Below are 27,451 nucleotides of genomic sequence, written 5' to 3'. Positions count from 1 at the left end.
TATTGATTTAGAGAAAACAGGAAAAGCAAGAGAAAGCAGGATGTAAGCATGTGATAAATATAGTTGTTTCCAAATGGTACATTTTGTATGGCAGTTGTTCAAAGAGACTTAAGGAAAATAAGTTGGTTACAGATTTGTCCCTGTATTTCTCCTACTCTTGTCATACTCTTTGTTCTTCACTTTAGTAAAAATGCTTGCAATGTACTTTGTTAATAACTCACGTAGATAAAAATTTTGAAATCATTATCAGAAACACAATTAAGCAGCTTTGACCATTATTTTGCAATTTCATTAGTTTTCAACTATTCTATGAACTCAGAGTGTATCTGAGTTCGCCTCCTGATTCATGGAGTCCAGTGGAAAGGTCAAGATGTTACAAAATAACAAAACGTTCAGTCTTCTGGCTCCCCTATTTTGTATTCATAAGGGAGTGCACTGTATGTAATAAGCACTAAATAAAAATTCATCAAATTGAACAAGTCTAAAACCTTTTTGCTACATTTTAATCCATGTTTGCAACATTTTAATTAAAACTTCTGTGTCTGGTCAAATCCCCCTTAGCCTGAAAATGGTAAAAAAAAAAAAAAAAAAAGAACCTTGGCTATAGTAACCTAATAATGTAAATGATAAATACAATAAATTCAACTATAAGTTGCTGTTTATTTGTTTAAAAAACATAAGTTCTGGGAGTTCAGACTCCAAATCTGTATTGCTGACCACTTTTTTCCTTTGCCACAAAGGTAAGAGGCAGTTGGCATTCCATAAATATGAATAGATAATTGTAAAAACTGCATTATGCCAGTGCTTCAATGATATCATACCACATATACATAATACCACCTCATTATTATTGGTGAATATATAATTAACAGTACTCTGAAAGTACAGCAAAACCATCATCTGGTACCAAAAATCAGAACCTTAAGTATCATGAACACTTATAATCCCAGAAAGAAACAAGTAAAAACACAAAATACTAATTATGCCTATAAACTAAAAAAACACCTTCTGACATTAATATCTAATCAGCAATATGCCTGTTGTCTAAAGCTGTTAATGTCCTCACATGAAACTGAAGACAGGTTCAGACAACTGTTGAAAGTCATTATTCATGTCACCAACAAAGAAAATAACCGGAGGGAAGGCTAATTCAGCTACATTTTTACATTATGGATGTTTCTGCAAATTATCTTGTACTCTGGTAGAGCTAAAAATACCGCATCAGTGTAATTAGGGATTTTAATTTTTTTAAATATTTATTCATTTCGGAGAGAGAGAGAGACAGAGAGACAGAGAGACAGAGATGGAACACAAGTGGGGGAGGAGAGGAGCAAAGAGAGAGAGGGAGACACAGAATGTAAAGCAGGCTCCAGGCTCTGAGCTGTCAGCACACAGCCTGACGTGGGGCTTGAACTCACAAACCGTGAGATCGTGACCTGAGCAGAAGTCAGAAGCTTACCCGACTGAGTCATCCAGATGCCCCAGTATAACTAAGGGATTTTAGAGCAAATGGTTAGAAAAAAAAAAAAGTTTGTTCAAGAGACTATACCTAATTGTGATATGACCCTACCTGTTCCTTCCTAGGCTCTTTTTCTGGATCATCCTCCTCTTCCTACCCTCTAATTAATGGAGTCCCTGGGGCTTCATCCTCAAATCTCTCCTCTGTCTCTACTCTTTGTCTAGGTAAATCCATCCAGTTCCTTGGCCAGTGACTCTCAAATTTCTACCTCCAGCTGCAACCTCTACGCTTAATTCCAGACTTATATATCCACATGCCCACTCACCAGCCTCACTTTGCTATTAAAGTCAATGTCACCATTTTCAAAACCAAATTCTCAACCTACTACCCTAAACTGACATTAATATCCTAACTCTAATCTCCTATATCTGTTATCTGAAAAAAACATCATCATCATTCAGGTACTTGCTCAGGCCAAAAACTTGGGGTCATCCTTGACCCCACTCACCTGATCCATGAACAAACCCTCTGGCCTCTACCTTCCCAATGGCTCCAACCACTCCTCAACACTGTCTTATTATGTCAGTCATCTCTTGTCTGGCCTCTGTAGCAGCACCTAAATGGATAATCACTTCTACTTTTGTCCCCCAAAAGCTTATTCCCCCGGAGTCAGAGAAGACCTTTAAACATCTGTATCAGATTATTCTACACCCTGGCTCTCCAAATGAGCAACTTCCCATCATGCTCAGAATGAAATTCAAATTTTTACACATATTATGACCTGTGAGGCCCTCTATGATCCAGCCCAGGGAGATCTCTGAAGTAATTCTTTTTCTCTTTTGAAATAATTTCTTTCTACCATCTCATTCATTCAAATCTCCCAGCCAACAGCAGCTTGCTTGCAGACCATGAACATGCTAAGACATGTAGGCTCTTCAAAACATCCCGGGAACACTCTCTTCTGGCTGCTGAATGGTCTGCTTCTTTGCTTCATGCACATCTCTCACCACCTTATCTAAAACAGAATACTGTCCTGTCAGGCTCTTTCCTTACCTTATTTTTCTTCAAGCGTTTAAAATTGATGCACGTGATACTATGTAATTATTTTTTTGTCTGCTCACATTCTGTTTCTACCACTAGTATACATGCTCCGTGAGGGCATAAAAATCATTTTACTCAGCACTGTAACCCCAGTACTTAGAACAGTACCTGATACACAGTAGGTGCTTAGTATTTGTTGTTGAAGTGAATACATTCAAGAAATCGAGTTTTATTTGTGCATGACTCACATGCATAGATAATTCAGGATATTATACATATTCATCATATACCTATACTGAAAACATATTTACAACTTCCAAGATGCTTCCCAATATTTAAATGTGAATGTCCCAAAAGAATCTAAGTCTATAAAAAACTAAAATGATTGATCATACTGATTTTGTCATAATACAAAAATACGCAAGCTTTATTAGTATATTCTTTCTACTCAAGAGTGCGTGTATGAGCACACACGCGCGCGCGCGCACACACACACACACACACAGAGACATACACATACTTCAGACAACTTCCAAAAGGCTATAAAATAATGGGTTCTCCTTCAAAGAAGATAACCAAAACATCCTGAAAAACTGTAATAAAGAGTAAAAAGCAAAAATGCACTTACCTCCCTTTTTCTACCAAGAGCAAGACATCTATTTTTTCCCCATTTTGAACCACTGTGCTGATTGCTGTAGGGAGAGAGAAAAGCATGAATATATGATTTAGAACAAGACGCTAAGTACCCATAAAGACACAATTATTAATAGTACTTAGTTATGTTTGGAAGTAAGGCATAATTTTATGATGCTACTATTATCATATGCAATAAAGAATTGCATCCAAAATATAAGATGAGAGAGGAAAAAAAATCTTACTTAGCTCTTGCAGTCTTCTTAAGTGCATTCTATATTCCTGAACTTCTTGCATTGGAAGGCAAAAACGCAAACTAGATTTGTCCATAGAAAACCAGCCTTTTCTCCACTGATCCAGGGTATGGCAGTCTTTGTAGTAGAGTTGACCAATCAAATCATAGTCAGCTTCTGTTAAGTTTTCAGCAACAAAGGGAACAAAATGCTGTTAAAACAAATACAGAAAAGTAATAAAGACAGTGAAAATAGGAAATCCCTTCCCTACCGACAGATTTGAGGGAAGGTAGGAAAACAAAAATAGTTTTTCTACCCTAAAAATTTAGAAGTAATCCAAATTTCAAAACAATTATTTAAACTTTCTATCAGTCTTACAACTGAACAGCTATAATGCATTTTCAAATGGCAGCATCTTAAACCACTTTTTTTTGATATATACAGAACTGAAATAGGAAGACATTCTCTATACTGATTTGTGGCATTTTTCAAAACGTCAACCTTCAACAATGTTTGTCTCCGTTTGTATCTTTGGCTGAATCTGTTCCTTTCCCCTTTGTGTATACCATGAATAACATATTTACCTATAAAGAGACATACACAGAAATGACTTTATAATAGTGAAAAGATCTTAATCATCACAGTATGGCCTTAATTCAAAGAATGATTTCTCCAAGGTCCTACATTATTTTTCTCTCTGCTTAAGGCTCTAGGAAGGAAGCTCTTAATCTCTTTTGACTATAACCTTTGAAAAATTAATGAAATATGGTCATTTTTCCCAGAATCTTGTATAAAATTTTATTGGACCTCTGAAGCTCAACCAGAAACTCCAAATTAAGAATCTTCCGGACTTAGGATAAATATGCAATACCTTGGCTATTGCCTCTGTCCATTTTCTTTGAGCTTGAGATGTTTCTGCTCCAAATAAAAATGCACGTTCTGAGGGTAAATAGATCTCAAAGGTAAAGATGGGCCTATAGCACACACGAATAAAAAGATATCACTGTTTACTTTTGGTTCTTATGGAAACAACACAAAAGTCAAGGTTTTAATTAAATTCCCTTTGAAAATCGGATAATGCTTTGAAATATATCATCTTTTCCCAATGATTTACACTTTAATTCATTCAAATAAATGGAATACACTGGATCAGACAAAAGGAATAGTCTTCCAATTAATCACCCTACTGCATGGCTTTGTTAATGCCCTATATATACACTTATCAGTTTTGACCCATGTGGCAAAGGGCTCTGGCTCTCTTTGGTTTCCTCTTCCCTCTCAGATCAGGCCATCTTGGGTTACTCTATTTAAAGCAAACATTGTCCAAACAGTTCTCTAATTAGTCCTCTTCTTGTCTTAAAAAATTTTCCTCCCGGGGCGCCTGGGTGGCGCAGTCGGTTAAGCGCCCGACTTCAGCCAGGTCACGATCTCGCGGTCCGTGAGTTCGAGCCCCGCGTCGGGCTCTGGGCTGACAGCTCGGAGCCTGGAGCCTGCTTCCGACTCTGTGTCTCCCTCTCTCTCTGCCCCTCCCCCGTTCGTGCTCTGTCTCTCTCTGTCCCAAAAATAAATAAAAAACGTTGAAAAAAAAAAAAAAAATTTAAAAAAAATTTTCCTCCCATCATCTCATCTTATCACAAAACCGTATCTCCCTACTGTACCTAAAATTACAGTAACATCCCAGGTCCTGAATTCTCCCTGGGATCCGTCCATAACTCCAACTATTTCCTGGAACATGTTAGGTACATCGTTGCTGTTACCTAAGAAAACTTCAAAATACCCTATATCAAAGTTCTCTTCCTTCTTCCTCTTTTTCTACCCCAAAACGGTTGTGTTTTCCTCATGTTTCAATTTCGAGGCCATCTATTTTATCAACAAATTCAAAATCTTGGGGTTTAATTTCTTCCTAACAGCAGCTCTTCACCAAGAGAGACAGTGAATCTCATTAGTTCCATCAGAGAAATTCTCTCAAACCCGTTTTTTTTTTTCTTTTTAATGCTCTCTTTCTCTATGTAAACTCTCAGTAATTGTGATCTACCTCCCATCTCTCCCTTACCATTTCAGCCAGCTTTCTTCCTCAAATGCAAAATTATGCAGCTCCTCCCCATATAAGAGTTCAAACTCTAGAAAATGCTGTTCAAGGACACTCAGAATATGACTGCAATAATTATTTTTTAACCTTATTTCATTGTAGATAGTTTCTCCTGCATGTTTCTCCTGCTTGTACCAAGAACATTCTATCAAGCCTGTTTTCATTTTGAATATGATTATATGCTGACATAAAGTAATAATATTTTAAATTATGTTTTATTTACTACTTAGGTATCTGAATACTAAAATGCATTTAATATTTCATAGTAAGCCACACTAAGTTAATTATTCATTTAGAAAGAAGCAATGTCAAGGTTAAAACAAAATCAACTAATAATCAGTTTTCTTTACAAAAATCAAATTAGATTTACTAGAAAACAATAGTCACCTCAACTAGTATATACTGGTCATCATATGATGATACTATCTTATGTGTAATTTTATGTAAATAACAAAGCTTTACAAATCTTTTCCCATTCTCATAAAATTTATATTAAAATACTATGTTTCTATATAACTAGCTTAGCCAGATTTTAGTATTTAGTTTTTCACTAATTACATCAAAAAATGTAAATTTCACACTAAGTATCTTAGATAGCTTGTTTTTAAAAGTCCTTACAAAAAAATCTATTAAACCATTCATTGAGTCAAATATATTAAATAAATAATGCTTACTGTTTTAATTGCTATGTTTTTGAAACCATTAAAAGCTAAAGTAAATCTTCAAGAAATCTGGCATTTCAATATGATCTTAAATAAATTTAGTTTTTTATTTTAATGTGAATAAGTCATCACTATTTTCCTTTGTCACCTATTTGAATGATAATACACTAAATGAATGCATAAATTATGCCATTAGTCCTTGATTTTAAATAATGAGTAAATGATAAACATTTAGGACTACATGTTCTAGAATGGAATGCCATAAATTTATTTAAGATTAGATGCAAATACATTAGCCTTTCATAGTACCTAGTATAATATTTTAATTTTTCTACTTTTTAGCAAATTCCCTAAGGAACTTTTGGAAGCTGTAAAATTATTAAGCTTCAAGAAACCATTAAACCCTTTTACAAGAAGCAAAGGAAGAATTCAAATAACAAAACTCTTATTATCTGGTATGATAACTATCAGAAACTACTCTTCATCTCCTACCTGTTTAATAGTAAACCTACCCGGTATTTAAATAGAAGTCCTCTTTGTGGACAGCCAGGCAGATAACTTCACTGATGTTAATGGTGCCATTAGGTGTGGTAGACTTATCATTTTCATAGTAACTCAAGAAGCCTCCTTCCAAAACACACCACTTTTTATTTGTCTCTAGGAATTTAAATGATAAATTGAGTTATGCCATAATCCTAGTTTTTATAAAACACATGGTTTAAATAACAATTGGATTCAAATACATTTACTGATTTCCTATTTTGTGTAAAGAGTATGCTAGTGCTGCATGGGATATACAGTTGTCACTTTCTCTGCTCTCAGAAAATTTACAATCTAGTAACAAGGAATGTACAAGACAAAAATAACTGTGACATTGATGACCAGAAAAGCAGACAGATCCATAAAGAGATTGCTGCAAACAACTCGGAAACAGCAAGGACTGATGTCTACACAGAGTATTCAGAGGAAAAAATGCAGTGTAAAAAGTAAGGCTGTGGTTGATGTTAGGTAGGTATGCAAAAGAATAAAGGAGCCATAACCTGCAGTACCTTCGTTAGGGAATTTAAAAATCAAATTGTAAGGGGTCTTCATATTATGGCCTGCAGGCCAAATCCACACCATCACATGTTTTTAATAAATAAAGTTTTATTAAAATACAGCCACATCTACTCACTTATAGATTGTCTGTGGCTGTTTTCCCACTACAAGGGCAGAGCTGAGTTGCAGCAAAGATCATCTGGCTTGCAAAGCTTAAATAATTTACTATCTGATTCTTTTCAGAGAAGTTTGCTGAGCTTTGATTGTGTAGCTCATGGTGCGCCACTGAAATGGTTTCAGCACAGGAATGTGATCAGAGATAAATGTTACACACTCTGCTTACTGCAGAATACAGATTTATGAAGGTGAGGCCAGAGGCAGGGGACCAGTTAGGACACCGTCAACAGAAGTCTAGGTGAGAAATGAAGACAGCCAAACGTAGGGCAGTCGTAGTAGGGATGGGGGAAAGGGTTGAAAGGAGGGAGATGGAGAAGAGAAGAGAAGAGGGAGAGAGAAAAGTATGCATGTCTCTGTGTGGTTTAAGGAGATAAAACATATAATGTTAAACTCAGGGAATAAGGAAGAGCTCATAAATGGTCATACCATTATTTTTAGCTTCAATTACAAGGCTGGCCATAAGGTCCACTTTTATTTAAAAGAAAATAAAGTACAAACTGTTTTAGTGAGTGCAGTGAGTTTTCTTTTAGACTGACTGGGAGATATCTGTTGGAAATCAAAGTCAAGACACCTATGAGACAGATCACTCTATAGATTTGCATCTTGGAGCAAGGAAAGGGCTCAACAACTTGAAAGTCTTTAGAGTACAAGCAGCAGTTGTAAATTTAAACCAACCAAGGATAAAATCTCAGGAAACTAAATTATAAGCAGCAGTAGGAGCGGACAAAAAGCAATGAAGCAAATGAGAAGAGACAGTGTAAAAAACAGAAAGGCTCAAAGCCTTCCAAAAAGGAATGATTACCACTATTAAGTATAGCAAAGAGGGGCGCCTGGGTGGCGCAGTCGGTTAAGCGTCCGACTTCAGCCAGGTCACGATCTTGCGGTCCGGGAGTTCGAGCCCCGCGTCAGGCTCTGGGCTGATGGCTCAGAGCCTGGAGCCTGTTTCCGATTCTGTGTCTCCCTCTCTCTCTGCCCCTCCCCCATTCATGCTCTGTCTCTCTCTGTCCCAAAAAAATAAATAAACGTTGAAAAAAAAATTAAAAAAAAAAAAAAGTATAGCAAAGAAATCTAATAAAAGATGGGCTGAAAACGGTATCTGTTGGTATTCCTTGTAAGAAGTCAACTGCCTAGTTTACTTAGTGTCTTATGAAAGAAGCCAAGTTGGGAAGAAATGAAACCAGTCAGGATAGATCAACAGCCTAGGCCATTAATAAAAAAGGATATCATAAACTCAAATGAAGGCACGAGATATGGTAAGGCAAATGGCAGACCATCCAAAAATGTTTCCCAAGCTGAATGGAAGATGAATGCTTTCTTTCTCAAAAAGGTAAGAGAATAAAGAGAAGAACTGGAAAGACAGATCTTGAGCTAAGAAGATTATTTAACTAAAATGGTACTCCACCCAGCTAGCCCAATTTCTCCAAGACTGGGCTTAGGCACAATCTCTCTTGGGACTCGTCTCCAAACTTTTATTGTCATCAGGCTGAATTAAGTATCCTTCTGTGGCATCCTTAGCACCATGCAGCCCCTGAGAAGGTGGAACTGGAAGTCAAAGACTTTGGATTTTAACAAAGCCTTCATCACTAACTGGGTACTCCTGAAATACAACTTCACCATTCTCTCAGGTTCCTAATCTTCAAAATGAGGATAAGAAAACCATCAAACTCATAGGATTGCTGTGGTGATCAAAGGATGCAATACATGTGAAGCATGTAGAAGTGACTTTATAGGTGGCCGTTTAAACATATACTGACAATTTAAAATAATATTTTTAAATATAACTGCAATTTGAACAATGTAGCAAATTAAATGTGTTTATACAGAAAAGCTATAAGCTATTTGATAACGAGGAATGTTTTTTTTTTCTATTCTCAAGAATCACCACACTGTAGGGGCGCCTGGGTGGCTTAGTCAGTTAAGCATCTGACTCTTGATTTCAGCTCAGGTCATGATCTCCCAGTTGATGAGATCGAGCCCCGCATGGGGCTCTGCACTAACAGCATGGAACCTGCTTGGGATTCTCTCTCTCTCTCTCTCTCTCTCTCTCTCTCTCTCTCTCTCTCTCTCCCCCTCTCTCTCTCTGGCCCTCCCCTGCTCATGCTCACTCTCTCCCTCAAAATAAATAAACAAAACAAAATTTAAAAAAAGAATCATCACACTGCATAGCCTAGAGAAAGTTTGTTAACATTATTATTTTCATAAACTGGAAAGTAAAGTTATTAGTTATGGAGATGATTCAGATGAGGTTGCTAACTCTGTATTAAAATAAATACAAAAATAAGCAATGTGTTAAAGAGCCAACAGGAAAATCATAAATGGAATTACTTTTAAGCATAGCCGGATGGGTCCATGTATGTATCTCCATTCCCACCCAATACAACAACAGAATGACAGCGAAGAGACAGTACAAACTCAAAAGGACAAAGAACCAAAGAGATCCACAGTACATAGCAAATGACTGACTTGTCTCAGAGGCAAAAGCTGGTACCTTCAGACATGCAGAGGAAGTTAACAGGCAGCAAGTAATGTTCCACAAAGTTCCGTAAATTACGGGAGAGGCTAATACCTAAGGAAGTGTAGGATGAGAAGTAGATCTGAAACAAGTTTATTATATAAAGGGAGTAAAGTCCATTCATTTTCTCCCCTGTGCTAAAGCAGCTAAGCAACAAGGCCTCCTCACTCATGTGGAAGTTGGGTCCTTTACTCTGGAGAAACTGGACCAGACAGATTCTAACCTGGGGGCCTCTAGGCATTGTCTTGAGGCAGAGATAAGGTACCATCTGGAAAAAAAAAGTGGTTACGTGTCATTCTACAGACTCCTAGTTATCTGCCCACATTTTCATACAAAATGTTGAAGCCAGTGATAACCAATACCCTAATCCCAACATTCCCAGCAAGAGACTCATGGAGTCTTCTCACACCTGATCCCAAACATGTAAAAGAAACCTTCCAACATAAAAGACAGAGACCGAAATCAAAATATTAAATTTTTAAAACTATAAACATCAGACTGTCAAGGAAAGATAGTATAGCTTTAAAACAAGTACAGCATGTTCTAAAAAGAAAAAATAAGAACACAAAAAGTTTTGATAATTAAAAATAGAATCACGAATTTTAATTTTTTTTAAATAAAAAAAGAGAGAAAGCTTAGAAAGAAACTTTCCCCAAACAAGAGGGAGAAAAAACATAGTACAAGATGATGGAGCTGGAAGATCCTAATATTACTTCCAAAAAAAGAGAAAAAGATCAGAGGAAAAGAATTTATCAACGACAAAGAATAATGTCCAAGAATGAAAAAACAAGGAACAAATATCTGTTTTCCATTGAAACCATTTTATCTTTCCTTTGGTACAATAAAAGGAAAAAAAAAAAAAGTTGCTTATAAAGATCACCAATTAGCATGCTGCAACCAGATTAGGTTAAAACCAAACTAAAAAAACAGACCCTCATGAATTTGTGGCCAACTCAAAAGGCATGGTTCCCTAACTGGCAATTCTCAGCAATCTCAACGGTCTGAAAGCAGAAGCAAGAAAAATAGATGGAAAACACTGGCCAAGCTATTCTCTAATAAGAGAAACAAGCAATTCTAAAGGGTAGCAAGAATGAGTCTGAAATCACACAGGGATCCAAATAAAGGTGGAAGAGAGCTGATGAACCAGAACTGGAAATGGTTCAGGGATGACGAACAAGAATAATGGAGAGGGTCAAAGAACTACATACAGAAGACCTGACTACAAAAATGTCACCATGGAACACACTTTAAAGGTACAGAATGAGCCAAATTCTGCTAATGCATCAACTATGAGAATTTCATTTGTGAAAGTAAATTGTACAGGTTAACAGAATATCTGAGACAATGCAGCCATGAATGTAAATAATGGTCCATACACATGAAGCAATATTGGTATAAACAAAACTTAAGCTAAGGATGATTGTTATTGACCACTAAAATGGTAAAGGGGGGAGGAGACGTTTTTAAGTGCTACAACCAAATTGAGTAACATAATAATGGAAGTCAGAAACTACTTCCTAAAGACTGTATATGCTTTATCTCTTTTAGTTCTGAAAGTAAAATTTTGGGTCCTTTTTTTTTAAAAAAAAAGGGGGGGGGCAAGGCTTATTGGCTAGAGTGGAGTCTAATGGAAGATAGTGGGGCTGGAAAGAAAGTGTCATTTTGGAAATGGGTCTATCCAGGCTCATTCTACTGCTACTGAATTCTAAATATTATGTGCAAATATAAAGTATTTATTATTTCACTCTTCTAGTGGGTTTTACATTATTATACATTCTAAAGTACCCATGTCACTCCTTGTTTACTTCTCAACTGAAACTTAAACAATGAAAATATAAATAAATCCAAGAGTTCAAATGAAAGGGATGAACACCAACCAAATATAGTGATTTTATATAATCTGTCTTTGCATTGCCAAAATTGGTTATTAAGCTTCATCACTCCCTCTTAACTCCCACTTTAAAGAACTTAAACAATGAGCTTTGCTCATTGAGCAAAAAACCCATTAGTCATCCTATAGATCTCCTAGTGAAAGACACTAGCATGACAATTAAATGCTGAAAGATATTATTTTCTATAGGCTTTAGTGATGTAATTCAAAGTCTGTAGTTTGCCAAATGACTCTGAATAAGTGAGGTAAAATATTAAATTTGAACGTTTTTAAAAAAGAAATGCTAGCAGGGTATCTGGGTGGCTCTGTCGATTAAGTGTCTGACTCTGGATTTCGGCTCAGGTCATGATCTAATGGTTTGTGAGTTCAAGCACCATGTCTGGCTCTGTACTGACAGTGTGTAGCCTGCTTAACATTCTCTCTTTCTCTCTCTCTGCCCCTCCCGTTTATGCTCTCTCTCTCAAAATAAATAAATTAAAAAAAAGAATTCTAGGAAGAAAAAAATATTTGAAATTTTCAGTCTCTGGGAGTTAAAACTAATTATATTTTAATTATCATCTCACTACCCCATTTCTGGACTCTAGAGATTGTACAAACTCTTAAACTATAGTTATTGCCAAGAATCAAATTATATAAGCAACCCCTAATGTTGCATTTCAAATATACATTAGATCTACAGACATTAAAGCTACTAAATAAGGTTTATACACATAGCTGTAATGAATAAAATCTGTAGATCAGATAATTTCCAGATTTTGATCACTACAGCATGGTTATTTCAGGGCATGTCTTTCTTTTTAAGAAATAACATTGAGATACTTAGGGATACAAGGGCATAATGTCTGCACCTACTTTTAAGTAACTCTAAACATATGCATACACACACATACACATGTATGTACATATATACATGCATACACAGAAAGAAAAATGACAAAGTAAGACATTAATATTTGGGAAGTCTGGGCAAAGGGTATATGAGAACTCTTTGTACCATGCTTGTAACTTTTCTAAGTTGGAAATTATGTTAACATAACTAAAAATAAAAAATTAAAAGAAAATAGTTATCATCCTCCTCTTTAAATTTCCCTTTATCATATGTAGAGTGGGGAGAGGAGTAGAAGAAAGAAGATAATGTGTTTAGTCTCAAAAACCATCACAAGGAGAAACACTTAAAAGGTGGAAATCCTGAGAGCTTGAGATCACTGTATTCTGAGATACTGCCAAATGAAAAGTTGAATCATGACTGGAAGAAGAAAACAGCATAAAGAATTTCTTCACGGGCACCAGAAAGGAATGCTCACAGACACCAATCGAAGCCTCTTGGAAGGGGATATACTGAGTTTCCAGGAGCCTCGGATCCTGAGTCACAGTGTGTATTCTGCAGAGTTGTATGAAAATCATGATAGGCCATAATTGTTAAATGAATATTGATGGCAGATTTCTAAAATACATGACAAGGAAAAGTCAAAGTACTAATCAACTGGAGTTATAACTTCAAAACAATGCACTCCGATGATGAGAATAATCTTCATGAAGAATAATGCAAAACCATGCACATTTACTGAGTACGCAGATAATTACTGGCACAGATTAGGAATCTCGCCCCCTGTCCTCATACAGTTTGCAATCCAATCTAAGGGGAAATGTGGTTAGAATAAGAACTATGGTTGGGGGGGTCCCTTTAGGGATTAGAAGCATTCATGGAGGAAGCCACCCTCAGACTAGAATGATAAAAAATTTCACAAAAAAACAGCTTTTGAAATTGTTATTCATGACTAAAAAGACAGGTTTCTAAAGTAGTCAAAAATACATTTGGAGGTACAATCAATCACTCCATAACTCTGGGAAAGAACACTATGAGAAAAGTCAAGGGAAGGGGAAACTTCCAAAAATCTATTTGGCCAGAGTGTAACCGGATTACACGTGAAGTTAGCAAATAGGAAAGACGAAGACAGACACAGCAGAGACAGCAGAGGCCAGGCCCCAGCAGTCTCACAGTACAGGTGTTCAGGACTTTGCTCCTTTCTCAGCACACAAGTGGGAGTCATTGGAAGGTCTTAAACAAGAAGTGCCAAATGCACGATGCATAAAATAAATGTAAATGCAGAGTCTAATTATGTAAATTCTAATGGGAAAGAAACGACAGATCCTTTAAAAAGGTGAGTGTGAACTCATTTTAAGTTAGAAATATGGACTTGAGGGGATTTCTATAGGATTATCATCACTATAATTCTTGATTTGTCTTTTTCTTTTTAAGTGGAAATGGGCCAGAGGTCAGACAAGGCAGGCACAGATGTTACCTTTGAGGATTTATAATAACAAAGCTGTGATAGGAAATCTTTGCATTCTTACTCATTTGGGAAGCAATGAAAAGCTCACGTTGGGTTGCACCTGTCTGCTTAGCCCAATTCAGATATGCTCTCCTAACTCTGACTTTGAGAATACCCTCTCTGCTACAAAAGAAGTCTTACTGTTAACCAGTTAACCAGATGATGTCCACGAGAAATAAAATTGGGGCCACAGAGAGGGTGACTCTCAAGATACAAGCTGTTTGACAAAAGCTGGTGTGTATGGTAGTTGGACTGGCTGGAGAGGTTGCTCATTCCGTTCAATGTTCATATTCAGGACAGGGAAGAAAAACATGATTGGAATTTACTCAAACACACTTAAAGGGGCTCCAGAGGTGACCTACTGAAACACTACTGTGAAGCGATGTGAATACTGTGGTTGGGTACACTGCCTGTCGGCTACCACCTGCAGAATATGTATAAACTCCAAAGCTACCTGGAAATCAGAAGCAGCTGTGTATACAGACAGCCCCCTGTTGCTGCTTCTGCTGTTCCTCATCCTATCATCATATGTGCCATGCACTCTGCTGCACATTTTATTTCCATTAACTCGCTGAACCCTCAGAAAACCCCTATTAGGTTAGTTCTATTACACATCCCTTCCTGTCCACAGGCACAAAACGGTTACCTGACTTCGCCAAGATCACACAAGTACTTAGCATCAGAGCTGAGAGCAGAACTCAGGCAGCCAGGCTCTGGGAACCTACTTTACATACTGCTTCTCTGTGCCTGTTATACATGTGAAGCATGTAAGCCCATTTTTTTTTTTTTAATTTTTTTTCAACTTTTTTTAAATTTATTTTTGGGACAGAGAGAGACAGAGCATGAACGGGGGAGGGGCAGAGATAGAGGGAGACACAGAATCGGAAACAGGCTCCAGGCTCCGAGCCATCAGCCCAGAGCCTGACGCGGGGCTCGAACCCACGGACCGCGAGATCGTGACCTGGCTGAAGTCGGACGCTTAACCAACTGCGCCACCCAGGCGCCCCGAGTAAGCCCATTTTTAAAACATACTGGAGAGAGGAGAGGTCATGGCTTGGAATACATATATGCAGAGTAATTCTAAGATAGTTAAAACAAAACTATTATTTTTTGAAACCATGAAGCTGGTTCCTGATGAAGAATTTCGTAAAATGATGGTATTCGGCATTCACTGAAAATAGGAATACACACTAGGATTCTTTTCATTTAAAATAAATGTGTTTTAGGGGCGCCTGGGTGGCGCAGTCAGTTGAGCGTCCGACTTCAGCCAGGTCACGATCTTGCGGTCCAGGAGTTCGAGCCCCGTGTCAGGCTCTGGGCTGATGGCTCAGAGCCTGGAGCCTGTTTCCGATTCTGTGTCTCCCTCTCTCTCTGCCCCTCCCCCGTTCATGCTCTGTCTCTCTCTGTCCCAAAAATAAATAAACGTTGAAAAAAAAAAATTAAAAAAAATAAAATAAAATAAATGTGTTTTAGCCTTGAAGAAACATTGTTAGACTATACAAGCCAGGCATTATAGAACAAAAGATCCTCAAAATTCCTCAATGCTAATATATGAAATTAAATATAAACAGATGATATAGAGTTTCTAGTAAACCATATCAACCACTCGCTTTTTAAAAAATCAAACACTGTGTCAACAAATGACAATAATACACCAAGGGGGAAAAATACAGTTGAGAGGAGAAAACACAAAACAAAACCAGGATGCTACTGTTCAGCTCTATACTTAGGTTTAATATGAGCTATCAATCTTTCTTTTCATGAACACTAAATTGAGAAGAGAAAAAAAAAAAGAAAAAGAAAACTACAGATCAGTCTTCATAACCTGAGACTAGAAGAACTTCGAATCCTGAAAACCTGAACTGACAATTTGAAGTCTCTCGTAACTCTCTGAAGGACTGCATGCATTTTATCCTGTTTTCTTCCTGTTTAATCATGCTGCTCTATGGCTGTCCTGACAAGCACTGGCAGAGGGGTGCAGTCCAGATGCTTGCGAGCCAGGGCCAAAGGTGACAAACACACTTTCATCTCCAAATCTTTCCAAATAATTCATTTTTTCCCCATAAAGATGGTTCCCGATAGGAGTAACACCGCTGCAGCATCTTGAGAGAGCAAAGAAGGAAAAAAAAAAAAAAAAAAAAAAAAAACACAAAACAAATGGAACTTTGTTTCTTGATAGTTCCATATTTTCTTCATTTTTAAAAATTTTTTCCGAAGATGGCGGCGTAGGAGGACGCTGGGCTCACCGCGCGTCCTGCTGATCACTTAGATTCCACCTACACCTGCCTAAATAACCCAGAAAACCACCAGAGGATTAGCAGAACGGAGTCGCCGGAGCCAAGCGCAGACGAGAGGCCCAGGGAAGAGGGTAGGAAGGGCGGCGAGGCGGTGCGCGCTCCACGGACTGGCGGGAGGGAGCCGGGGCGGAGGGGCGGCTCGCCGGCCAAGCAGAGCCCCCGAGTCTGGCTTGCAAAAAGCGGAGGGGCCTGACGGACTGTGTTCCGACAGCAAGCGCGACTTAGCGTCTGGGAGGTCATAAATTAACAGCTCTGCTCAGAAAGCGGGAAGGCTGGAGGACAAAGGGAAGGAGAGCTGCTGAGCCCCCGGACGACAGAGCTCAGTTTGGTGGGGAACAAAGGCGCTCGCCAGCGCCATCTCCCCCGCCCATCCCCCAGCCAAAATCCCAAAGAGAACCAGTTCCTGCCAGGGAACTTGCTCGCTCCGCGCGCAAACACCCAACTCTGCGCTTCTGCGGAGCCAAACCTCCGGCAGCGGATCTGACTCCCTCCTGCTGCCACAGGGCCCCTCCTGAAGAGGATCACCTAAGGAGAAGCAAGCTAAGCCTGCCCCTCCTGCCCCTGTGCACCTTGCCTACCCACCCCAGCTAAGACGCCAGATCCCCAGCATCACAAGCCTGGCAGTCTGCAAGTAGCCCAGCCAGGCCACCCCACCCCACAGTGAATCCCGCCCATAGGAGAGGGGAAGAGAAGGCACGCACAAGTCTGACTGTGGACACAGCGGTGGGCTGGGGGCAGACATCAGGTCTGACTGCGGCTCCGCCCACCAACTCCAGTTATACACCACAGCACAGGGGAAGTGCCCTGCAGGTCCTCACCACGCCAGGGACTATCCAAAATGACCAAGCGGAAGAATTCCCCTCAGAAGAATCTCCAGGAAATAACAACAGCTAATGAGCTGATCAAAAAGGATTTAAATAATATAACAGAAAGTGAATTTAGAATAATAGTCATAAAATTAATCGCTGGGCTTGAAAACAGTATAGCGGACAGCAGAGAATCTCTTGCTACAGAGATCAAGGGACTAAGGAACAGTCACGAGGAGCTGAAAAACGCTTTAAACGAAATGCATAACAAAATGGAAACCACCACGGCTCGGATTGAAGAGGCAGAGGAGAGAATAGGTGAACTAGAAGATAAAGTTATGGAAAAAGAGGAAGCTGAGAAAAAGAGAGATAAAAAAATCCAGGAGTATGAGGGGAAAATTAGAGAACTAAGTGATACACTAAAAAGAAATAATATACGCATAATTGGTATCCCAGAGGAGGAAGAGAGAGGGAAAGGTGCTGAAGGGGTACTTGAAGAAATAATAGCTGAGAACTTCCCTGAAATGGGGAAGGAAAAAGGCACTGAAATCCAAGAGACACAGAGAACTCCCTTCAGACGTAACTTGAATCGATCTTCTGCACGACATATCATAGTGAAACTGGCAAAATACAAGGATAAAGAGAAAATTCTGAAAGCAGCAAGGGGTAAACGTGCCCTCACATATAAAGGGAGACCTATAAGACTCGTGACTGATCTCTCTTTTGAAACTTGGCAGGCCAGAAAGAACTGGCACGAGATTTTCAGTGTGCTAGACAGAAAAAATATGCAGCCGAGAATCCTTTATCCAGCAAGTCTGTCATTTAGAATCGAAGGAGAGATAAAGGTCTTCCCAAAAAAACAAAAACTGAAGGAATTTGTCACCACTAAACCAGCCCTCCAAGAGATCCTAAGGGGGACCCTGTGAGACAAAGTACCAGAGACATCACTACAAGCATAAAACATACAGACATCACAATGACTCTAAACCCATACCTTTCTATAATAACACTGAATGTAAATGGATTAAATGCGCCAACCAAAAGACTTAGGGTATCAGAATGGATAAAAAAACAAGACCCATCTATTTGCTGTCTACAAGAGACTCATTTTAGACCTGAGGACACCTTTAGATTGAGAGTGAGGGGATGGAGATCTATTTATCATGCTACTGGAAGCCAAAAGAAAGCTGGAGTAGCCATCCTTATATCAGACAAACTAGACTTTAAATTAAAGGCTGTAACAAGAGATGAAGAAGGACATTATATAATAGTGACAGGGTCTATCCATCAGGAAGAGCTAACAATTATAAATGTCTATGCACCGAATACCGGAGCGCCCAAATATATAAAACAATTACTCATAAACATAAGCAACCTTATTGATAAGAATGTGGTAATTGCAGGGGACTTTAACACCCCACTTACAGAAATGGATAGATCAACTAGACACACGGTCAATAATGAAACAAGGGCCCTGAATGAGACATTGGATCAGATGGACTTGACAGATATATTTAGAACTCTGCATCCCAAAGCAACAGAATTTACTTTCTTCTCGAGTGCACATGGAACATTCTCCAAGATAGATCATATACTGGGTCACAAAACAGCCCTTCATAAGTTTACAAGAATTGAAATCATACCATGCATACTTTCAGACCACAATGCTATGAAGCTTGAAATCAACCACAGAAAAAAGTCTGGAAAACCTCCAAAAGCATGGAGGTTAAAGAACACCCTACTAACGAATGAGTGGGTCAACCAGGCAATTAGAGAAGAAATTAAAAAATATATGGAAACAAACGAAAATGAAAATACAACAATCCAAACGCTTTGGGATGCAGCGAAGGCAGTCCTGAGAGGAAAATACATTGCAATCCAGGCCTATCTCAAGAAACAAGAAAAATCCCAAATACAAAATCTAACAGCACACCTAAAGGAAATAGAAGCAGAACAGCAAAGGCAGCCTAAACCCAGCAGAAGAAGAGAAATAATAAAGATCAGAGCAGAAATAAACAATATAGAATCTAAAAAAACTGTAGAGCAGATCAACGAAACCAAGAGTTGGTTTTTTGAAAAAATAAACAAAATTGACAAACCTCTAGCCAGGCTTCTCAAAAAGAAAAGGGAGATGACCCAAATAAATAAAATCATGAATGAAAATGGAATTATTACAACCAATCCCTCAGAGATACAAACAATTATCAGGGAATACTATGAAAAATTATATGCCAACAAATTGGACAACCTGGAAGAAATGGACAAATTCCTGAACACCCACACTCTTCCAAAACTCAATCAGGAGGAAAGAGAAAGCTTGAACAGACCCATCACCAGCGAAGAAATTGAATCGGTTATCAAAAATCTCCCAACAAATAAGAGTCCAGGACCAGATGGCTTCCCAGGGGAGTTCTACCAGACGTTTAAAGCAGAGATAATACCTATCCTTCTCAAGCTATTCCAAGAAATAGAAAGGGAAGGAAAACTTCCAGACTCATTCTATGAAGCCAGTATTACTTTGATTCCTAAACCAGACAGAGATCCAGTAAAAAAAGAGAACTACAGGCCAATATCCCTGATGAATATGGATGCAAAAATTCTCAATAAGATACTAGCAAATCGAATTCAACGGCATATAAAAAGAATTATTCACCATGATCAAGTGGGATTCATTCCTGGGATGCAGGGCTGGTTCAACATTCGCAAATCAATCAACGTGATACATCACATTAACAAAAAAAAGGAGAAAAACCATATGATTCTGTCAATCGATGCAGAAAAGGCCTTTGATAAAATCCAGCACCCTTTCTTAACAAAAACTCTTGAGAAAGTCGGGATAGAAGGAACATACTTAAAGATCATAAAAGCCATTTATGAAAAGCCCACAGCTAACATCATCCTCAACGGGGAAAAACTGAGAGCTTTTTCCCTGAGATCAGGAACACGACAGGGATGCCCACTCTCACCGCTGTTATTTAACATAGTGCTGGAAGTTCTAGCAACAGCAATCAGACAAAAAAGGAAATCAAAGGCGTCAAAATTGGCAAAGATGAAGTCAAGCTTTCGCTCTTTGCAGATGACATTATATTATACATGGAAAATCCGATAGACTCCACCAAAAGTCTGCTAGAACTGATACATGAATTCAGCAAAGTTGCAGGATACAAAATCAATGTACAGAAATCAGTTGCATTCTTATACACTAACAATGAAGCAACAGAAAGACAAATAAAGAAACTGATCCCATTCACAATTGCACCAAGAAGCATAAAATACCTAGGAATAAATCTAACCAAAGATGTAAAGGATCTGTATGCTGAAAACTATAGAAAGCTTATGAAGGTAATTGAAGAAGATTTAAAGAAATGGAAAGACATTCCCTGCTCATGGATTGGAAGAATAAATATTATCAAAATGTCAATACTACCCAAAGCTATCTACACATTCAATGCAATCCCAATCAAAATTGCACCAGCATTCTTCTCGAAACTAGAACAAGCAATCCTAAAATTCATATGGAACCACAAAAGGCCCCGAATAGCCAAAGTAATTTTGAAGAAGAAGACCAAAGCAGGAGGCATCACAATCCCAGACTTTAGCCTCTACTACAAAGCTGTCATCATCAAGACAGCATGGTATTGGCAGAAAAACAGACACATAGACCAATGGAATAGAATAGAAACCCCAGAACTAGACCCACAAACGTATGGCCAACTCATCTTTGACAAAGCAGGAAAGAACATCCAATGGAAAAAAGACAGTCTCTTTAACAAATGGTGCTGGGAGAACTGGACAGCAACATGCAGAAGGTTGAAACTAGACCACTTTCTCACACCATTCACAAAAATAAACTCAAAATGGATAAAGGACCTGAATGTGAGACAGGAAACCATCCAAACCTTAGAGGAGAAAGCAGGAAAAGACCTCTCTGACCTCAGCCGTAGCAATCTCTTACTCGACACATCCCCAAAGGCAAGGGAATTAAAAGCAAAAGTGAATTCCTGGGACCTTATGAATATAAAAAGCTTCTGCACAGCAAAGGAAACAACCAACAAAACTAAAAGGCAACCAACGGAATGGGAAAAGATATTTGCAAATGACATATCGGACAAAGGGCTAGTATCCAAAATCTATAAAGAGCTCACCAAACTCCACACCCGAAAAGCAAATAACCCAGTGAAGAAATGGGCAGAAAACATGAATAGACACTTCTCTAAAGAAGACATCCGGATGGCCAACAGGCACATGAAAAGATGTTCAGCGTCGCTCCTTCTCAGGGAAATACAAATCAAAACCACACTCAGGTATCACCTCACGCCAGTCAGAGTGGCCAAAATGAACAAATCAGGAGACTATAGATGCTGGAGAGGATGTGGAGAAACGGGAACCCTCTTGCACTGTTGGTGGGAATGCAAATTGGTGCAGCCGCTCTGGAAAGCAGTGTGGAGGTTCCTCAGAAAATTAAAAATAGACCTACCCTATGACCCAGCAATAGCACTGCTAGGAATTTATCCAAGGGACACAGGAGTACTGATGCATAGGGGCACTTGTACCCCAATGTTCATAGCAGCACTCTCAACAATAGCCAAATTATGGAAAGAGCCTAAATGTCCATCAACTGATGAATGGATAAAGAAATTGTGGTTTATATACACAATGGAATACTACGTGGCAATGAGAAAAAATGAAATATGGCCTTTTGTAGCAACGTGGATGGAACTGGAGAGTGTGATGCTAAGTGAAATAAGCCATACAGAGAAAGACAGATACCATATGGTTTCACTCTTATGTGGATCCTGAGAAACTTAAGAGAAACCCATGGGGGAGGGGAACAAAAAAAAAAAAAAAAGAGGTTAGAGTGGGAGAGAGCCGAAGCATAAGAGACTGTTGAGAACTGAGAACAAACTAAGGGTTGATGGGGGGTGGGAGGGAGGAGAGGGTGGGTGATGGGTACTGAGGAGGGCACCTTTTGGGATGAGCACTGGGTGTTGTATGGAAACCAATTTGACAATAAATTTCATATAAAAAAAAAAAATTTTTTCCAACGTTTATTTATTTTTGAGACAGAGAGAGACAGAGCCTGAATGGGGGAGGGTCAGAGAGAGAGAGAGGGAGACACAGAATCCGAAACAGGCTCCAGGCTCTGAGCTGTCAGCACAGAGCCCAACGCAGGGCTCGAACCCACGGACCATGAGATCATGACCTGAGCCGAAGTTGGACGCTTAACCAACTGAGCCATCCAGGCGCCCCTTTCTTCATTTTTAAGTAGACACTTACTGGAAAGAATGTTTTGTGTCAGTAATTATATATATAAAATATATGGAGTCTGGCTGACATACAACATTATATGAGTTGCAGTTGTACAACATACCTCTCAGGTACACAACAGTGATTTGACAATTCTATACGTTATGCATGCTTACTGTGATAAGCACGTTGCCATCTGTCACTATTTGTCAACATTATTATATCACTATGTTCCCGATGCTGTACTTTTCATCCCCATGACTTAATTATTTCATAACTGGAAATCTGTACCTCTTAATCCCCTTCACCATTTTGCCCCTCCTCTCCAACCTCCTCCCCTCTGGTAACCATTAATTTGTTCTCTGTATTTATGATTGTGTTTCTGGGGTTTTTTTCTTCATTTATTTGTTCATTTGTTTTGCTTTTTAGATTACACATGTAAGTGAATTTATATATAGTATTTGATTTGACTTATTTCACTTAGCACAATAACCTCCAGGTCCATCCATATTGTCCCAAATGCCAAGATACCATTCTCTTTTATAGCTGAATAATAATCCATTATATATATATATATACATATATATATATATATATATATATATATATATATATATACACACACACACACCACATCGCCTTTATCTATTCTTCTATGGATAGACATTTATGTTGCTTTCGTAATTTGGCTATTGTAAATAATGCTGCATATATCTTTTTGAATTACTGTTTTCGCTACCAGGTCATATGGTACTTCTATTTTTAATTTTTTGAGGAATCGCCATCCTGTGTTTCACAGTGGCTTCACTGATTTATATCCCTACCGGCAGCACATGAGGGTTGTCCACATCCTTGCCAACATCTATGTCTTGTCTTTTAGATCCTAACCACACTGACAGGTGTAAGATGGTTTGGAGATGCACTTCCCTAATGATTAGTGATGTTCAGCATCTTTTTGTATGTCTGTTGACCAGCAATTATATATTTTAGGCACAAGTCAAAGACAAAATATTAACAAGTCTCTTGCACTTTTACACTGGTAATAACTTGATTAGAGAAAGGGACATTTATTCAATATGTATTTACACGTGACTACTGTGTGTTGACACTATTTCAGGCACCAAAGATTTGATAAGCTTGAATAAGCCAGCAAATGCCAATGCTCCAATGAGTTCTCACTCCAGAGAGTGGGAGAAACAAATCCATAAAGGAGGGATCATCTTCATGCCATAGATGCTATGATGGAAGCAAGCAGCACCCTATGAAAGGAAAGAGCTGCCAGCGACAGCATTCTCTAGTAGCACTAAACTGTTGCCTGAAAAATGAGAAAAAGCCAGACTGGGGGAAGTGACCTCCTTGAAAATGAACAGCAACTACAGAAGTCCAGAAGGTCAGAAAAGAACATTACGTGTTGTAGAAACAGTGGACAACCGTGTGGCCAGGCATGTGAGTGTAGGGAGGAGCGATATGAGATGAAGCAGGGAAGGGACAGGAAGGTCTTTTAGGTCATAATAAGGAATAGGGCTATATTCTGGAATGGGAAGCTGCTAAATATATTCAAACAATGAAAATATAAGACCTGTGAATTGACAAATCATAAAAATTATCATTAAATCTGCTTTTGTAGAATAATTTGGAAGGAAACTAGGGTAGTTATTGGGAGACAAGTAAGGGAGGCATTGCAACCCAGAGTACATGATGGGCCAACTGATTCAAGATCTATTTTGAGTTTGAAATGATAGAACTTGCTGACAAACTGGATGAAAAAAATGAAGATCATCGAAGAGTGCATTACCAGATTATTCTCCAATAAAATAGTATCTGTTGTGCTACACAGCCAAAGTACAAAAGCTTAATTTCATAGTTCTTAAAACAGGATGTTCCAAAGTGAGAAAACATCCCTAATTAAATTACATATACAAAGAATGCACCAGTTTCTAAATCCATAGTCAATTTAAAAGATAAAAGGAAAGAATGATTTAGTCACAAATTTAAAATATTAATTTATTCCTCAAGTGATTAAGAAAAGCAATCTATTTCAAGGAAATATTAAAACAAACCATTAAGTCTATAAATATTATAAGCTCAATGGTTTTTATTTTGTATTTTATTTTTGCCAAAAAAATAAATGAAAGCTTATTTTTAACTGCTGAGTGCTTATGATACACTGAAGTTTTAGAAAGAAAATCTCATGTTTCAATTTCCCTATTTCATCTTTTTATAAGTGATTGAAGGGTGGATATAAGGTGTCCCACTATTCAGAAGAAATAGTCTAGAATATCTGTAAATTTATTTACAAGTACATTAACTGCCTACTATCTGAATATTTTAATAATTACTACAGCCAATTCATAGATTCAGGTACTCCCCTCCCCATTTCTGACCAACTCTGACTACGTAAGAGTAAATACTAAAGAGCACTAGAAAATGAAAAAATCTCTATTAAATCTTCATTTATTATTGGTTATATTGAGTAAGCGGAGATATTTAAAAATCAATTGCTGAAGGAACCAAAAACATCTAAATTCAAAATGTCACCAGCCATCACACTTGGACCAGGTCAAAGCATTACAATAACAATTATAACATAAATCAGATGTAAAATTCTGTTTCATGCTGAGCATCTCCATTTTTCATTATGAAGATTACAGTCAATGTACATAAAGTCCCTAAAGCAATGCTTTACACATAGTACCTGCTCACTAAAGGATAGCTACTGTTTTCTGGAAAATCTAATAAAAAAATATAATTCTACTTAGGGATATCATTTCTTTGGACATAAAGCATTTATACTGAAATAATCACTTTAAATGCACAAGAATCAGGATTAACACCCTAAACTGAGTTTTTTATCCTATTGTTCCTTTGATAGAGTAGTACAGCTGGATTATACCACCTAGGGAATTAATACTAGGCTCCTGAGCCTCTAAATACCCAACACCAATTGGCCTGTACAGCTTAATCTCTCTTAAATTCTCTTTGTTCCAGTTAGACAGATCTCATTACATTTTTCTGCCTACATTTCTCAAATTAGTTCATATGTATTCAACAATGAGCATGAGACCTGTGTCTTTTTCATTTTTGTAATTCCTAATGCTTAGCACATGCTTGACACAGGAGCTGGATGCAGAGATGGATAAATGCCCACATGACTGCTCTGATAATTCCCCAAACCTACAATAGGTTGTTAAATTAAATTACTTCCAATCATTTTTTGAAACCATGCTTAAGCTTGATTCTACTTATACATGCATACACTTATAATCAGAACTGAACTACTTCATATCACTTAGTATGCTGATAGAATAGGTACTGAAAGCTTGTCAGTTCTGCCTATGTGTTGAGATTTATCTACCTAATCTCACCAGTTAGGGTGTCTGTCCCCAAGGAAAAGGGCTGAGTTTCACATTTCTTTGGAATAACCCTTAAATCCTGAAACAGAGTTAGCTGGCCCTCAAGTAGACATCAGTGAATTCTGTTGAGAATTCACACAGCATTCCAACCCAGTGGTAAATCCCTGCTGCTGAGCATGAAATACTATCTGTGCCTTGAAGCATTTAGAAACCCTCAACAAAAGACTTCTCTATTGCAAGATCAAATATAACATCTTAAGGGGAAAAAAATCATAATTTAAACATAATTGTTTTGATAATGAAAGAAAGTTTTACAGATAACAAAATCTAAAAGCAGCAGAAAAGATACCTTCAAGCAGTTTTTTCTCTGTAGAAAGTTTAGAAGCAGCGGCAGAAGCCTGATACAAAAAGTCACAGAGGAACATGGATTGGGAAGGCTCTTGACCTAATCCACCTTCAGAGTGAATGTCATGTTGAGGGAAATCTGGAAAAATTACAGAAATTATACATGTGAAATCTAAAATGCACATAATTTATTTCCCTTTGCTTATGAATATATAGGTAAGTCTTGAGCTAGAAGAAAAGTTACTTCAAATTCACTACAGAATAAATATACAGAGATATTTTACTTTGCACAGAATTTGCAAATAAGCAGTTATATTTATTATTCACATATGGAAATTAAATTTGGTGACAACAATTACATGGCATTAACTATTTTAATTTTTAATTTGTAAGATTAAAGAAATATACGAGATTTACTTCCTAAACATTTTCCTTGAAATGAAACAAATATGGTCCTCAACATCCCCCATCTTTTTAACAATCACACTTGTCTTCATTCTGATGGTTCTTCTTATTTGAGAAATAAACAGATTTGTGCTTCGGTCATTTCAGGGATACGTGAGAAGAGACCAGGCTAATGCAGGGACAGGGACTAACCTGAGAATTTGTTATGGTAAAGAAACTCCATCTGCAGGCTCTGCCCCGCCTTCTTGGCCAGCAGATAGGGGGTGCTATGCACAGGGTCTCCAGTTGCACACATGACATCGGCTCCACTGAAGAGCAAAGCCATTGTTTCCAAAACATCTGGTTTCACTACAGCAGCACACAGAGCCTGGTCGTTAAAAGAAAAAAAGACCTATTAAGGGAAGAAAACACAATTCTAGCTACTAAAATGAGTGTAAGCCTACCAAACCATTTATAAGATGAACTTCGTATTCCTTTTTTAACCAGGAAAACTAACAATAAGTATGCCCTGAATTAAGCAATAGGCTCAAAAGGCCTTTGTATGAATGTAAATTACAACCTAAGACCTCCAAGTTTTAATTCATTGTTCTGTTGCTGGGATGTTCCAAACCTTCCAATCCATTGTAGTTGCTTAGGAAGACATTTTTTATGCTTACGTACTATAATAATGGCTAGTGCTCAGAAATTGCAAAACATTTAAAATGTAATAATCAAGTACCTGTTAAATCTTTTGTCATATGAATGCTGAATGCATGTATTTTTCAGCCTAATCAAGATCTATATAATTTTTTAAACCATTGTTGTGATTTGGGAATCTGAAAGATGAGTGCAAAGCAAACACAGAATCTTTTCTTTTGTGTGGAGTTATGTGTAGGGAGGAGGAAGAGCAAGCAGGAGGTAATAATTAACAACATGAAATACTTACGTTAT

At 37.9% G+C, this 27,451-nt stretch overlaps 1 protein-coding gene across 6 annotated transcripts in view; it reads right to left on the bottom strand.

Moving 5' to 3' along the window:
* The window catches only part of ARAP2 (ArfGAP with RhoGAP domain, ankyrin repeat and PH domain 2), a 222,008-nt gene that overhangs the window by 87,942 nt on the left and 106,615 nt on the right, over nucleotides 1-27,451 (bottom strand). For all 6 annotated transcript variants that reach the window (XM_086705258.1, XM_086705256.1, XM_086705260.1 and 3 more), the window contains 6 exons: nucleotides 26,714-26,888; nucleotides 26,121-26,255; nucleotides 6,630-6,774; nucleotides 4,238-4,340; nucleotides 3,379-3,577; nucleotides 3,129-3,192 (listed from right to left, as the gene is read on the bottom strand). In XM_086705258.1, the coding sequence (XP_086561384.1) occupies nucleotides 3,129-3,192; nucleotides 3,379-3,577; nucleotides 4,238-4,340; nucleotides 6,630-6,774; nucleotides 26,121-26,255; nucleotides 26,714-26,888 (821 nt within the window). The remainder of the gene's footprint in view (nucleotides 1-3,128; nucleotides 3,193-3,378; nucleotides 3,578-4,237; nucleotides 4,341-6,629; nucleotides 6,775-26,120; nucleotides 26,256-26,713; nucleotides 26,889-27,451) is intronic.

The sequence above is a fragment of the Puma concolor genome, chromosome B1 (assembly GCF_028749965.1).
Source record: "Puma concolor isolate L17-30 chromosome B1, mPumCon1.1.hap2, whole genome shotgun sequence".
NCBI lineage: Eukaryota > Metazoa > Chordata > Mammalia > Carnivora > Felidae > Puma > Puma concolor.
The sequence above is the reverse complement of the archived record's forward strand: the minus strand, read 5'-3'. Positions and strand labels throughout refer to the sequence as shown.